The sequence below is a fragment of the Sceloporus occidentalis genome, unplaced genomic scaffold (assembly GCF_023333645.1).
Source record: "Sceloporus occidentalis isolate IW3139 unplaced genomic scaffold, rSceOcc1.0.p SCAF_6, whole genome shotgun sequence".
In the NCBI taxonomy this organism is placed as follows: domain Eukaryota; kingdom Metazoa; phylum Chordata; class Lepidosauria; order Squamata; family Phrynosomatidae; genus Sceloporus; species Sceloporus occidentalis.
Window position 1 is genome coordinate 44,314,624 of NW_028316986.1, and position 15,866 is coordinate 44,330,489.

The window sequence follows — 15,866 nt, forward strand, 5'->3', positions numbered from 1 at the left end:
TTCTGCGGCGCCCTAATGACGTTGCGAGGCGCCGCTGGCGCACTCACGATGTCATTGGCGCCACAACACATTCGGACGCACAGCGTCCGATATGTAAAGATGGCGCCGGCCGTGTGGAACGGCCGGCGCCATATTGTACGGACAGAGTCCGTACTAGATCCAGGGGCGTCTAGAAGAGACGCCCCTTTTTTAAAATGGGACGTCCTGCGGACTTCCCAAGTGGCGGTCTATAACCCGCCATAGTCTTGAAGGAGGGAGGTACCATCTATGCAACATTTTCATGTAGTTTTCCTTTATATCCATACAACATGTAAAATCCAGGTTTTTACCCCAAGATCTTTCCCAGCTATCCATCTGAATGTTTCCTCCTATATTTTTTGCCCATTCTATCATACTAGCTTTAACAGTTTTCTCTTCTAATTCCAACTTTAAACATACTTTATATAATCTCGAAATTATACCTTTTTTGCTTCCCTCCATAAAATCATCCAATTCTGTCTTTCCCAAATTTATTCCCTCTTGTTTTAAGTCCTTCCTAAATCTTTGCACTAACTGTCTATAGGGGAACCAAATTCCAAAAAGCAAAGTTTGATTTTCCATTTTATATAAGACACAATTTTACTATGCCACTGTCTTTAATGAGACTGGAGCATTCACAGATTTTATTATTTTTTATTATCTACAGGGGGAACCAAATTCCAGCAGATACCAAGGGTCCACCATAGTTAAAATAAAGTGACATGTTTCAACCCAATTTCCATTGTCTTATCTCTTTATTTCTATGTTTGGTCAGCAATTATCATTACCTGCCTTCCTTGAGTCATGATGACCACATATTCCTTGCACCAGGAGGAAGACAGGATATAAATAAATAAAACAATAATAAAACAATAATTGTAACTGTATCATTGGAAGTTGAATGTACTCCTTAATTGTCATCCATTGTTGCCTCACCTGCCAATTTGTCTTGCAAGTTGTGAAAGTAAAAAAAATAATAAAATAACGCTGATCTCTCTGTTTCCAAAGCGGATGATTGCCGTCTGTTGATCAAGCTGCCCAAGGTGAAATGTTTACGCAACAGGAAAAGAGAAGGTAAGGACTGGGTAGCCAACCCACAGGAAAGAGAATGAGAGAATAAGGGGACAAAATGAATGGCTTTCCAGGCCAGATGTTCTGTGAGATAGGATGAAGTGCTCAGTTCAGATGGCAAAAAGGGAGGGAGGGAGTGAAAACAGCTCTCTCCCCACTAATGGGAAGACCTGCCACTGCTGCTGCCTCAAGCAGCACTCTGGAGAGCCTTTCTTGTGTTGTTTTCATGTCAGAGCCGAGTAGTGTGTGTGGATGGACTTTCTGAAACACCTTAGTCTGAGGGAATTCTTGCAGAGCCAGAGATCTAGCAGGTAGATTCTCTGGTGCAACTACCTGTACTTACTTGCCCTGATAGGTATTCTTTCTGGACACTTCTCCAATAATGCCTTGCTTTGAGAAAAGACATTTCGGATTAAGGTACTGGAGAGCTACGCCAGCTGATGTATATGTGCATGTGTGTCCAACACTGTTATCCAAAAAGGAAGCTCACAGTTTGGTGGTGGAGCTTTCAGAGAGTGACACTTATTTCCCTCTCTCAGGCCGTGGGACTTCTTTCACTGCTATTTATAGGTGGGGATAGGCTGCATTTCTGTGCTGTGATTTTGACATGTTTGGTTTATATGGTCCTTTAAAGCTGTTTTACAGACATTTATGTTAATTTTACTTTTTGTATCCATTCCTGATGTCGAGTTCTGTGCAGCTTGAAAGTGCATTTATAGAATCATAGTGTTGGAAGAGACCACAAGGGCCATCCATTCCAACCCCTTGCCATGCAGGAACTCACATTCAAAGCATCCCTGACAGATGGCCATCCAGCCTCTGCTTAAAGACCTTCAAAGAAAAAGATTCTGCCACTCTCTGAGAGAATGTGTTTCACTGTCGACCAACTCTTACTGTCAGGAAGTTCCTACTAATGTTGAGGTGGAATCTCCTTTCCTGTAGCTTGCATCCATTGTTCTGGGTCCTAGTCTCTGGAGCAGCAGAAAACAATCTTGCTCCATCCTCAATATGACATCCCTTCAACTATTTAAACAGGGCTTCCATATCACCTCTTAACTGTCTCTTCTCCAGGCTAGACATACCCAGCTCCCTAAGTCACTCCTCATAGGGCATGGTTTCCAGACCCTTCACCATTTTAGTCACCCTCCTTTGATATGGTTCAGCTTGTCAACATTCTTTTTGAATTGTGGTGCCCAGAACTGGACACAGTATTCCAGGTGAGGCCAGACCAAAGCAGAAAAGAGTGGCCCTATTACTTTCCTTGATCTAGACCAGTGGTTGCCAAACTGTGATCTTTTAGGGATTTTGAACTTCTGCTCCCCGACTCCCAGACTATTGGCCAACATGGCTGAGACTTCTGGGAGCTAAAGTCCAGAATTTCTTAAAGGGTAGAGTTTGGGGATCACTGATCTAGACACTATATTCTATTGATGCAGCCTAAAATTGCATTCACCTTTTTAGCTGCTGCATCACACTGTTAACTCATGTTCAACTTGTGGTCTACTAGACTTCTAGATCCCTTTCATAGGTAGTCTTGTTAAACCAGGTATCCCCCCTCCTATATCTATGTATTTCATTTTTTCCACCCTAAGTGCAGTACCTTACATTTCTCTGTGTTGAAATTCATTTTGTTAGCTTTGGCTCAGCTTTCTAATCTATTAAGGACATTTTGAATTTTGATCCTGTCCTCTGGGGTATTAGCTATTTCTCCTAATTTGGTGTCATCTGCAAATTTGATAAGCATGCCCCCTATTCTTTCATCCATGTTGTTGATAAAGACGTTGAATAGCTCTGGGCCCAGAGCACCCCACTTGTCACAGCTTTCCAGGATGAAGAAGAGCCATTGCTGAGCATTCTTTGGGTTTAGCCAGTCACCCAATTACAAATTTATTTAATAGTTGCATTATCTAGCCCACATTTTACTAGCTTATTTACATGGGACAACATGGGAAACCTTGTTAAAGGCCTTACTGAAATCAAGATATACTATATCCACAGCATTCCCTTTATCTACCAAGCTTATGATTTTATCAAAAAAGAAGATCAGATTAGTCTGGCATGACTTGTTTCTCTGAAACCCATGTTGACTTTTTGTGATTATGGCATTGCCTTCTAAATGTTTACAGACTCTCTGTTTAATGATCTGCTCTAGAATCTTTCCTGGTATTGATGTCAGACTAACTGGATGATAATTGTTGGGATCCTCTTTTCCCCTCTTTTTGAAGATGGGGACAATGTTTGCCCTCCATCAGTCTGCGGGGACTTCTCCTGTTCTCCAGGAGTTCTGAAATATTATTACCAATGGCTCCAAGATTGCATTTGCTAATTCTTTTAATACCCTTGGATGTAGTTCATCTGGTCCTATTCTGTCCTCTGCTCCATTATCCTCAGGTTGAGCACCCTTTCCCTTTTCTGAGAAGACAGAGGCAAAGAAGGTGTTGAATAATTCTGCCTTTTCTCTGTCTTCTGTTAACATTTTGCCATCTTCTCCAAACAGTGGCTCTGCTATTTCCTTCTTCTTCCTTCTGCTATGGGCATAACCCCAAAAGCCCTTTTTATTGTTCTTAACCTCTCTAGCAAGCCTGAGCTCATTCTCCACTTTAGCTTTTCTGAATTTACCCCTACGTGTGCTAGCTATTTCTCTAAATTCCTCTTTGGTGATTTCCCCATTTTTCCATTTCTTATACATGTTTTGTTTAAAACTTAGCTCAGTTGTAAGTTCTTTAGTCATCCATCCCTGTTTCTTGAGACACCTCCCATATTTTCTCCTCATTGGAACAGTTTGGAATTATGCTTTCAGTATCTCCCTTTTGAGAAACCCTCATCCATCCTGAACTCCCTTCTCTTTTAGTATTCCTGACCATGGGATCAGCCCCAGTATTTTCCTAAGTTTACTGAAATCAGCTTTCATGAAGTCTAGAATGTGTGTCTGACTTTGCCTGGCTTCTCCTTTCCACTGTATAACAAACTCCAGGAGAACATGATCACTCCCACCTAGGATCCCACCACTTGCACCCCATTAGCCAAGTCATTCTGTTAGTTAGGGTCAGATCTTAAAGTTTTGGATGAATTTGACTTCCAGTAAATATCAGGATAGTGCAAATCACCCATCACCATTACATGTAGGAATGTAGAAGAGGGCTCTGATCCAATAATAGATAGTATAATACCGATGTGGCAGCAACAACACAGTAATATCATTTTTAATGTTTACTTTTGGAAATAATATAATTTTCATTCTTCCAGGGGCGGTGGTGGTTTGGACAGGTAAATGAACCAAATAAAGGTTTTAATATCAAATAAAAATAAACAGGATAATTTGAGATAACTTTCAGATATGTCACTGCATGAGCAGAAAACTAAAAATGTTAACTTCCTTAAAGAAGAAGGGGGATGGGAATGGACAAGGAATCTAGTACCATATTTGATTAACTGCTTTATTTCAGCATGAATCTTTGAAAGCTCATGTTGAAATAAACTAGCTAGCCTCAGAGGTGCTAGGTTCCTTCTTTCACTTTTTCTGTTTTCCATTTTAGGATGTGACAAACACACCTGTCTCTTTGGAAAGTTCCTTAGATCAATTTGGCTTGGAGCTGATGCTAAAAAATGGATTACATGCACATATCAATATATGAATTTTGTCCAGTACCTCAGCAGTTCACTCATGTTTCTGCCACATTTCTTCTGGGAAAAGCAACAATAGTAGCAACAAGACTAAGACCTGTACCAGTTCCAAGGAAAAGCTGAGCTGCAGAATGATTTTAAACTTTAAAATTTAAAGGTTAATATCACAAGTACAGTCATGCAAAATGAATGTGCTTAATACTTTGGAAAGAACATTTGCCAGAGATTCTTTTATCCACAGCTGAGGCACAGTTTCTCAGGAGACTTTTTTCCCTGACAAATCTTCTATTCTTTTTATTATTCCCCTCACTTCCAATATTTTCACCATTGGGGGTGGGGTACTGGATTCCATCAGATCTCCTTCTCCCAGTAAAATGTCCTGGAACAATGCTATGTAGAAAATTCAAAATGGTGGCCATATAATTCCATTTGCAGTCGCAACAGTTAAAGAAAACTGTAGGAAAAAATATATTATCATGATGATGGTGGTGGAGGTGGTGGTGGTGGTGGTGATGATCATCATCATCATCATCATCATCACCACCATCATCACTTATTTATTTATATAGCACCATCAATGTACATGGTACATTTAACCACTGTGCCACCAGAGTTCACATACAGCTATCCTGGTTTGAGCCAATTGAAATTAGGCTTTCCCAACTGGACAGCTTGTCTGAGCCAGTTGAAAAGAGTTGGACAGTCACACTTCATCTCAGTTACTAATTTGCAAAAGCAAGATGAGCCCACTGAAGGTTATAAATTTTGTCCCATTAAAGCTTGCGGTGAATTAAATAATCAATAAACACTCAATTTTGTATGTGTAATGCTTATTTATTTTTATGGAGGCAGCTTAAAATCATAAGTAACCAGTAAAGTGGGTCCTGAGCTAAAAGAATCAGCCTTGATTGTGAGTAATTGTTGAGTAGAAGATTCATTGTAACATAAAACATTCCTACCTCCCAAATCAGGCCAAGTGAAAATTAGGAACAGAGCAATGCTAGCCATCAGGATCTCTCCAAGAATCTGTAAAATGTTTGGACATGTGCAATTAACGTAACTGATGTAGGTGATGATTCCTACATTTTGGGATGCCCCATACCCATTGCGTGAGAAAGATATTTTGCGTGCTGGTTAGGAGATTTGGGAAGTTGTAGTTGAAATCATTTTTCTCTATGATACCCACAGCTTAAGCCAAATGTCCAGTAGGACAAAGGTGCATAATGACACTTATGGTGTGCAGTGGCATCCCTGTACCAGCCACTTGGGGGCTGGACTTCTGGGGGTGTCTCTAATGATTTTAAGTTACAGGAGGGTATTGTTAGATTGACCATTAGAAGGAACTTCTTGATGATGAGAGCAGTTGGCCAATGGAACCAACTGCCTAGAGAATTGGTGAGGTTGCCTTCTGTGGATGGCTTCAAAAAGAGCCTGGAAAGCTACCTCCTGGGAGTTTTCTAGTTGGAACTCTTCCATTGAGACATGGGATGGATGCTATGGTCTACAAGGCCCATTCCAACTCTATGGGTCTATGATTCTCCAAAACATACTCATCTTAAAATAATCCCCCCTCTTATTTTGCTTAATTCATTTATTTAAAAAAGAAAAGTTTATTCTTCCTTGCTGATCTTTTTGGCAGCTGGTTTAGTTGTGCTACTTTAACAAAAAGAGCAGATTTTTTTTGTGGGTTATATCTTCCAATAATAATACAAAAAGCAAACTGTACAAAAAGCAAACTCTGATTTTCCTGTTTTTAATAAAGGATGCAATTTTACTGTGCTATTGTATAGAATGGGACTTGAACATCCATGGATTTTGGTACCCATGGAGATTCCTGGCACCAAACCCCACTGGATGAGGAGGGCCCACTGTGCAATTAAATACAAACAAAAAGAGAACATTAAAATAGAATTAGCTATTTACAATATCAAAACCAGCCACACTTCAACAAAAGAATAAAATACAACAAAAAATATTTTAAAGCTCTCTAAAACAGTTTAATTTAAAATAATAGAGGACACACTAACCCATTCTTTAAATACTTTCTGTTTTAAAAGCCTGTCTGAATAAAAAGGTGTCTGCCCCCCGCCCAGGAGAGTGTTCCTGAATCTAGGAACATTACTCTTTATCTAAACATTGCTCCCAGTTTGATTGAGTCTATCCATTAACCCTGTGGTCTTCCTGTCTTCTTATTACTCTCTACCTTTCCTCGCATTATTGTCTTTTCTAATGAGTTCTGCCTTCTCATAATATGGCCAAAATACAGCAGCCTCAGTTTCATCATCTTGGCTTCCCGGGAGATTTCAGGCTTGATTTATTCTAGAACCCATTTGTTTGTCTTTTTGGCTGCCCATGGTATCCTCAGCTTTCTTAGCAATAGCGATAGCATTTACATTTCTTTACCAATTAATAGTGAACTCAGCACTCTCTAAGTCATTTAAATGTGTAAGTCAATTGCTGCCACCAAGCTGTGTACTCATTTTACTGACCTATGAAAGGATGGAAGGCTGAATCAACCCTTGAGCCCTGAGATCAAACTCACAATGTTGTGGTTGCAGTACTGCCATTTAACCACTGCGCTACTGGGGCTCCTCTTCTCCAGCACCACATGTAAAATGAGTTTATTTTTTTTTAATCTGCTTTCTTCAGTGTCCAGATCTCGCATCCATACATGGTGATGGGGAATACAGTGGACTGGACCATTCTAACTTTAGTGCTCAGTTGTATATGTTTACGCTTGAGGACCTTGTCTAGTTCTTTCATAATTGTCCTTCCCATTTCTTGTCTTCTGATTTCTTGACTGCAGTCTCCATTCTAATCAATGTTTGATCAAAGGTGTGGGGACACTTTATTCTGATTTCTTCATTGTCTAGGTTGAATTTATGTAGATCTTCAGTGGTCATTATTTTTGTTTTCTTTATGTTCAGCAGTAAGCCTGCCTTTGTACTTCCTTCTTTGACCTTTCTTAGTAATTGTCTGTGATGTTTTCTGCTAATAGTATGGTGTCATTCACATATTTCACACTGTTGATATTCCTTCCTCCTATCGTCACTCCTCCTTCTGAGTCTGCTCTTTGTATGATCCTTTCTGCATACCTCTGGAGTGACATGATTATCAGTCTAAAATGATCAGGCCCAACAGTTCATCCTTTCTGCTATGCTAATTCAGAAGGAAATGTAAGACGTGGGTGAAAATGAGATGAGATAGCTTCCTGTAAGGACTGGGCCACCAGTCATTTGAGGACTTCTCTCAGACAACAAAGGGTTAAGCTGGGGGGAGGTACATGCTAATGAGAGTTTACATCAGGGGTAGGCAACCGCGGGCCGGATGCAGCCCGGCGAGGCCTTGGGACCGGCCCCAGCCCTGTCCTGCCGCTGATTGCCGCCGGGGCCTTTGGGGGGCAATTGTCTATAGAAACCTCAGAAACATGCATTTATATTAACATTTTTTTAAAAATCAGCAAATTTTTTCACATGTCCTCCATTTTTTTAAAAAAAGTGTCTTCCATTTGAAAATTTTGTCCTACATTTGCCCTGGTTTATTTATATATTTAATTTTGTTTAAAAATTATTTAATTATTTATTTTTGGCTTTGACCCTCCAGTTGTCTGAGGGACAGCAACCCGGCCCCTGGCTCAAAAAGATTGCCTACCCCTGGTTTACATCATATGCTAATGAGATTTACACCATAGCTGACCTAAGGCCAAACTGGCCAATCAGTTGAGCAGGACTGGGCATTTCAAGAACCCAACAGAGGTCTTTAAAAGGCCTCTGAGTCTTTCTCTTGTGAGGCCATGTGGGTCTTCTTTTGTTTGGAAACCTAGCTGTTGGGCCTGTGCCAAAAGGCCAGGCTTAAGGGATGCAGTTTGAGCTAGGCAATGGGGGCCAGCTCTTTGCATCCAAAAACCCATCAAGGACTGCAGATCCCATCACTGTGTAAGTAGCTTAGGAAATGTGTTAGCTAGTACATCCAGGCTTTTATTGTGTTATTGTTTGGCTTGCCTGAAATGAACATCTTGTAACCATGCAATCTATACCTGCAAGGCAAGGAGGACTTGCATGAATGATACCTTATTGCTCTATTCTGTCTAGTTAGAATAAATACCTTTCTTTAAAAGTATCTGCTGTATCTATACTCCTATATGCGTGCCTTAGCTCAGATGTTGCTTGCTTAGGTTAGCAAAGGAAGGAACTTAAGTCCTTAGCAAGTCCCAGTGTGTGCTATGGGGAGTTCATTGGAGATTCACTGGGTGGTGGCAGCTCGACTAGAGGATCTCAAGGGGACTCATTCAGCCCAGCAGGGAGCGGGAACAGAGACCCAGGAGACTCTATGGGAAATAAAAGGGATCCGCTGGGGCTAAGGGCCAAGAACAGGGTGGCTGTTTGGCTGCTTGGGCCCCAGGGATCATCACACTTCCTCTCACAGATACCCTAATGTTTTTTCCCCTCATCATCCCACCCACTCTTCAGCCATTTCAATAGAACAAAGGTGAAGGAGCTGCTCTGATTGTTAGGAAGCTATTGTAGCATGAGGATTTCACTCTGTCCTTCATAATTTCCCATTCACTATGCTAAAATGTTCCTAAACAGGCATTGCCTGCCGGAGATAATTTCTTAGTGACACTAAAAGAAGAAAATAAATTGTTTGTGTTATTACTTAAGGGCGACTGATCTTATTTATATATTCTAGACATTGTACAATTATTTTAATTGGCAAATTAATCGGTTAAACATCTGAGAGTTAGATGAGTTTTCTATTCAAGGAAAACTTTTAATCTGTTGACATCCCTAGATTTCATGCATTTATTACTTTGCCTACCTGAATTTTCTGTTTACTGCTGCTGAGAATTCATTTTCTTAGGTTAGTGTACTGTGAAATCAACATTTCACCAGTAACCAAATTCTGGCAATCCAATCTACTTCTGATCTGGGGAAGCTGAAACAGAATATTGTTAAATTTATCTAATGCTTCCCTGTTACAATTTGTTCAATTGTATTCCTGGTACTCATAACATGTGATGACTCCCAGCCAGTGCACCTTCCTGTACACCAGCCCTATGCAATCTGCTGCCCTCCAGGTGTGAAGGACTACAGCTCCCATCATTCCCATTCCCATCTTGGTTCATTCCAAGCAAACATGGGCAATGGCTGTGCTGACTGTGGATGATGTTAGTCTGACACTCTCATTTGATAACAAGCATGAAATTGCATTGCTATCATTTGCTATTGTTGTGAGCCTCTAAGAACACAGTTATATGGAAAAGCAACAACATGGTGGTGAGTTTCCCCAAATTTTAAAAAACAAAATACATAAGCAGTGTTGCTGTGGAGAGACACTGGCAGATTGGAGCAGCTGAGACAGAAGTGTGTATTAGAACTGCCAGGAGTTCAGTTGGGAATCCTTATTTAGCCTAGTAGCATCACTGGGAGGATGTGGGGGTGCAGATCACACTGGGTGACACCCCAGAAGGGGGTGATACCCTGTCTGCTCCCCACTCCCGTAGGCACTGCTTGGGCCCAGGTAGGCATTCCTTGGGCCCATGTGGTTGCCGCTTGGGGTTGCAGTCTTTGCTCCACCCCCTGCAGGAACTTTTCAGAGCCATGTGGGCATTTCCATTAGATCCCCTACCCCAGAATCAGCCCCCAAAGTCTCAGTATCAGAGGTCCCCTCCCGAGAAGACCCTTCCCCTCACCGGGTTTCACCTGGTGCAGGAACGCCACTTGTTCAGCATGAAAGGGATTCAGACTCACATATTAGGAGAAAAGATTTTAAAGCGACAAGTTCTTTGAACAGTGAAGAACCAGTAAAGGAAAGGCTTAGATGCACCTTATTCTGTAGAATTGTAATTTATGGATAAAGCTAGAGATTCATAGGATTTATACTCCTACTAAATAAGCTTTAGTGAAACATGTGTGTGTACTTTGAGTGAAATGAAACAAAGTCAATTTGTAACCAGCAAGGTAATATACACTTTGTAACCATAAGCTTTGAGAACAAACTACAAAAAGAGATACCATCATAAGTTCTTCCTGTAAATAAAAGTTATTTTCTTTTTTATAGCTATTTGTGGGTTTTTCAGGTTATATGGCCATGTTCTAGAAGAGTTTGTTCCTGATGTTTCGACAGGATCTGTGGCTGGCATCTTCACAAAGGAGTGGCCTGAAGTGATTTATGTTTAACATTAAAACACGCTATCAAGGATAATAAAAACACTTAATAACAAAGAGACTTAAGCCAGTAGGGGAACCAAGAGTTAGCTGAGGTAAAAGAAGCCTCAAGCTATTTGTCTCAAGACAGGAGAAGAATCCTGTGGAACCTGGTGGTCATCACAAATATTTGGTGGGATCCAAAAGATGTAAAGTGAGAGATATGAGAGATCTGGTCATGTCACAGTTGAAATTGTAAATGCTTAACATACCTTGAATTGTTATTACTGTTAAAGGAAAGACAGAAGTAGCAATCAGGAAAGGATTAAACCTCCCTTTCCTCAGGCGACAAGACTGTCTATCTAAAATACCATGGTGAATGCACTGGTGTGAGAGCTATTTGGCACTAATCACAGTTCTATCTGCCCAATTTGCTGTTACATCCAGCTCACAATAGCACAAATGAATAGAACTGTTTTACTCATGAATAAAGATGGAGATTTGAGTTTCCTTCTCATTCATTTTCAATGTGTCTACACTGTAGAAATAATGCAGTACAATAACAATTTAAGTATTGTAGCCCCAGGCTATGGAATCTTGGGATTTGTACTTTTAGCATTCTCTGCAAAAGAGTGGTGGTGCCTCACAGAACTATAAATCTAAGGATTATGTAGGATGGAGCTATGTAGGATGGAGTTAAAGTCCACCTGCATTATTTCTACAGTGTAGATGCACCCTTTTGTGACTGGTAGAATAGGCTGGAAGAAAGAGAAGACTCAGCTTCCAATGTTCATTCAATAATAATAATAATAATAATAATAATAATAATGATTTATTTATAGCCCGCCCAATCACAAGGAACTATTCAACTATTCAACTCATACTGAGTGGTAAATCTCAATGCCGATGGAAAAGAGAGGATTGCTTTTCCCTTTCTTTCAGCATGCATCATTCCAGAAATTCAAATAAAAAATAATAAATCACAAAGCTTCACATTTAACTTAAGAAGCCAATTCTGAGAAGGCGGAACCTTGAACTTTGAGGTGTGATTAGTAGATGTCAATTGTATAAGTACATTCTGTTTGGAAAGCTGATTCAGTTTAATCATGCCCAGTTCTGGTTTGAGTAAATCACTTAATTCAGACTGGTGGTGAGGATGAAAGAGTTGATCATTCCATAACTCATTTTGGGTGGGCCAAGGCCATGAAGCTTACTTTGGGTACTGGGATTAGTCTCCGAGCTTTACCTCCTGCTGTGTTATTGTGAAGATAAATGGAGGGGGATTTCTGGCTCAGGCTGATTTTCAGGATGAAAATCTGATAGACCACACCTTCCATTGTGCTGCAAAATATGGATGCTCACCTATGCCAGCTGATTCTATCCAGATTCACAAGTGCAACCTAATATACACAGAGATAATTGTATGAATAAGTTTTGAATCTGACAAATCTGCTTATGATGACAGTGAGTCCAGATGGGAAGGGGTGAATGCTGGGGGGGGGGGGGGATGCTAGTAAAGATTTTCAAAGGGGGTCTCAGTTAAAATAGCCTCCCTCCCCTACATTTTAAAAGGATTGCTCTATTAATATATCTAGCAAGTCTCAGCTGCAGCTTATTAGCCAGAAAATTAGAAGAGGCAAAACAAAGCCTGGGGTCTTCTTTTTAAAACTGTTTGTTCTAATGGAACAGACGAGACTGGCTCGTGCTGCCTCTCTGGAATTTTTTTAAAATATAAAATTCATTTAATTAAATTGTATTTTAAAGATTAAGTAGATACATGCAGAAGATGAATATTGTCAGAGCAGGCTCTAGGGGCTATTATTGAAACCTCTTTACTCACTTTTTATCTCCAAACCATAGTCTAAATTAATATTTTTAACCTTGGTTTGCAGGAAATATATATATATGTGTGTGTGTGTGTGTGTGTGTGTGTGTGTGTTTATTTAAATGAATTACAGATGCACTGTGGATAGGTTTGTGAGTATGCACTGTATGGCAAGGCAGAGATATAGCTACAAATTGAGGGAGGCAAAAGGAAGGTATAGCCTCAGTAAGAATTCTGCCTCCCCAAATGATTTTTTCTTCATTCCTCAAATTTCTAGCATTGCATAAAGAGACACTGAAAATCATTCGTCCCTAGAACTCTAATATTTGTTATGTTTGCTTTTCTATTGTAACTTCATTTGCCCACTTTTTTGGAGGGATACCTAAACTGTATTTCTAAATATTGAACTGCAGTGTCAAGTTACTGAAACATGAGGGGTTTGGTGAGTAAAGGAAGATGTAGGATTGGGGGAGAATCCTATTGTGTGTGCAATGCCCATATTTTAACCCTCATACCTATATTTTTTACCTATATGGTAAAAGCAAAAGCAACGAAGGCTAGCTGGATTTCTGAGTCCAGATCTAGTAGTTGTACAACTGTAAATTATATGTAAGACTCTTTCCATTTCTTTGGTAGCAGCTTCTCTTTAACCAATGCAATGTTGTTCGATGTCAATAGAGGTGTCTGTACAAATTATAACCAATGGAAACAAATAAATTAATCCAATGGAAAGTGTCCAGTGTTATATGGGGCATCTGCAGCAGATCCTTCCAGTCTCACAAGAATGACATTTCCAGTCCCAAACACACTTTCTAGGCAGCCTAAATCAGCATCAGCGGACATATTTCCAAGTGAAATGCATAAGGCTGCACTATCTTGTGGCCACCATTCACTTGCTGGACTAATTCTTCCAGAATCTCCATTGCTGACTAGGTAATTATGAGAGTTGTAGTCCTTAAAAGTAATGTTTTCAAAACTAATCATGGATTGCTCTGCTCTCAAAAGCAAGCTGGCCTTTGGTTTGTTTGTTTAGCTTTGTTATCAATCATTAACTACTACAAGAGAAAGAAGAAGGAATCAGAGCTTGAAATTAATTCCCACTGAACTTTAATTATTAATTCACTATTTTTCCTAATTATTTCATCTAGCTTTCTAGATTCCCCAACTAACACTGAAATTAAAATATCCTTCAGTGAATAAGGTTGTTCCAATGAGTTAAAATTGGGGGCTGGAGGGGGTAGAAATACTGCCTCAGGAGTAGAAATACTAGAATTAGAGGGAAAATGTCACATGGATCTGTGGTTAAGCTGACTCACCTCAGTCTGATTTCTTGACAGCATGGAAGATGGAGGAAGACTTTCTGGAACCCAGGTCAAACAGCTGGGTTTGTGGATGAGGATGTAATTCTTCACTAAATTTCTTCTCACAGGAAGCAATGAGTAATTTTAGCGATTCTTTTCATTCTGTGAGAAGGTCTTAGAAAACCAAACAGTTTTTGAAAACTATTCACAATTCAGGGCTTATTCTGTGCAAAAATTGCACCTTTCTTTCTTTGTTTTAAATAGCGTTTTCTGCACAGAAAATAATATTCTTGTGTAGAAATTTTTTTGCACCAAAAGTGCTGTTTTCTATGCAAATATCTTTAAACATTCTTTCCATCCCTATTTGTGGAGGAATAGAACAACTAAGTTCAGGAAATAACAACCTCCCACCCACCCAGCCACCCCCCCCCCCCCCAAAAAAAAAAAAAAGAGAGAGAGAGAGAGAGAGAGAGAATAATGGAGAAGAAATAAAAAAAGAATCTCTGAGTAGCATGTGATGGCAGGGGGAAGATTTTTTGCTTAGGAGTCTCAAGCAACCAAGCCCCTTTCAAAATGCCCCTTCCATAGGTTCATAGGTCTGTATGTGTTGGAATCTTTCTGAGTGGGTGAGGTTGCTTTGTAATGCTGTTCAGTACCTTCTTATGTTTGGGGTTTAATTCCATTGTGTATCATTGTATTCTATGCATTGTAAAGGAGCCACCATGGTGTGGTGATTTGAGGATTCAGGAGTCGAGGATTCAAATTTTCACTGAGCCATTGAAACTCACTGGGTGACCTTAAACAAGTCATATTCTCTTAGCTTTAGAAAAAGGCAGTGGCAAACCTCCTCTCAAAAAAGGGCTGCTATCTGTTGGCGTTACCTTGAAGGCATGTAACAGCAATTAAGAAATTATAATATTTTTTATGTGTGACCATGAGCCCCTTTTCATTTCTTTGGTGTATTACTCACACAGTGCCAGGCTCTTAGTTAATTAAATGACAAGTTTTCCTCAAACTCATCCTTCCTTTCTGTCTCTCGACTTTTCCTTCCACAGCTTCATATCCTTCCCATTCTGTGCTTTGGCTATCACCACCTCCTTTTCCGTCATACCGATGCCCTTTTAATTAAGCATTTAAGGTGAGATTGGTTTGGATAAAAGTGAAGTTGACGATGAAAACTGAAAATGTTAGATAGTGTATTTGGGATTCCTGACTACTGCATGCAAAACCTGTGTTCATCCACAGATTTTTGCAGACCATACTTTTTGTTTGGAATGGGAAGGCAGTAGTTCTGTTGTACAAATAAATGTTTTGCATATGCTCAGAGATTCTCAAAAATTTCAGATTAACAATTCTCCATTTTCAATTCACTGAATCAAAATCTTTCCTGCTCTCCACCTATTGAGGTGATTGTGGTGAATCAGTGCTCTCTGGCTGAAATAAAACATTCCTTCTTAAACTTTAAGACACAAGGCATTTGAAGAGTGAGCACTGTGTATGTGTTAGTAAAAGTGAGGGTGGAAGAAAAAGAGATATGCAGACGAGTGACAAATAAAGTGGAAGAGGCTGTAAGATGAGGATAGCCTTACAAAACCTAATATATGTGTACCTCAGAGAGTCTATATTCCCACCATTCCAGATAATATTCCTGCTGTAGGCTTTGTAGTCCATTTGAGGGGGAAATCCAGGTTGGAGCAAAACACCCCTTTTGAAGAAGCAAGTAACAAAATGTGCTGCACTACATTCAACAGTGACAACTTCCATTGCATTCTCTATAAATACCATGACCTGGCCCAACAGTAACATTTTAATTAATGAGCTAATTAACAGGGTCTCAAATTACATTAATTCAATCATCAGTGTTTATACTAGTGAATTAAT

General features: G+C 39.9%; 1 protein-coding gene across 2 annotated transcripts in view; it reads left to right on the top strand.

The window, feature by feature from the left end:
* LOC149310684 (polypeptide N-acetylgalactosaminyltransferase 14-like) overlaps nt 1-15,866 on the top strand; it is a 332,296-nt gene that overhangs the window by 258,559 nt on the left and 57,871 nt on the right. For both annotated transcript variants that reach the window (XM_089529534.1, XM_089529535.1), the window contains one exon: nt 1,027-1,092. In XM_089529534.1, the coding sequence (XP_089385660.1) occupies nt 1,027-1,092 (66 nt within the window). The remainder of the gene's footprint in view (nt 1-1,026; nt 1,093-15,866) is intronic.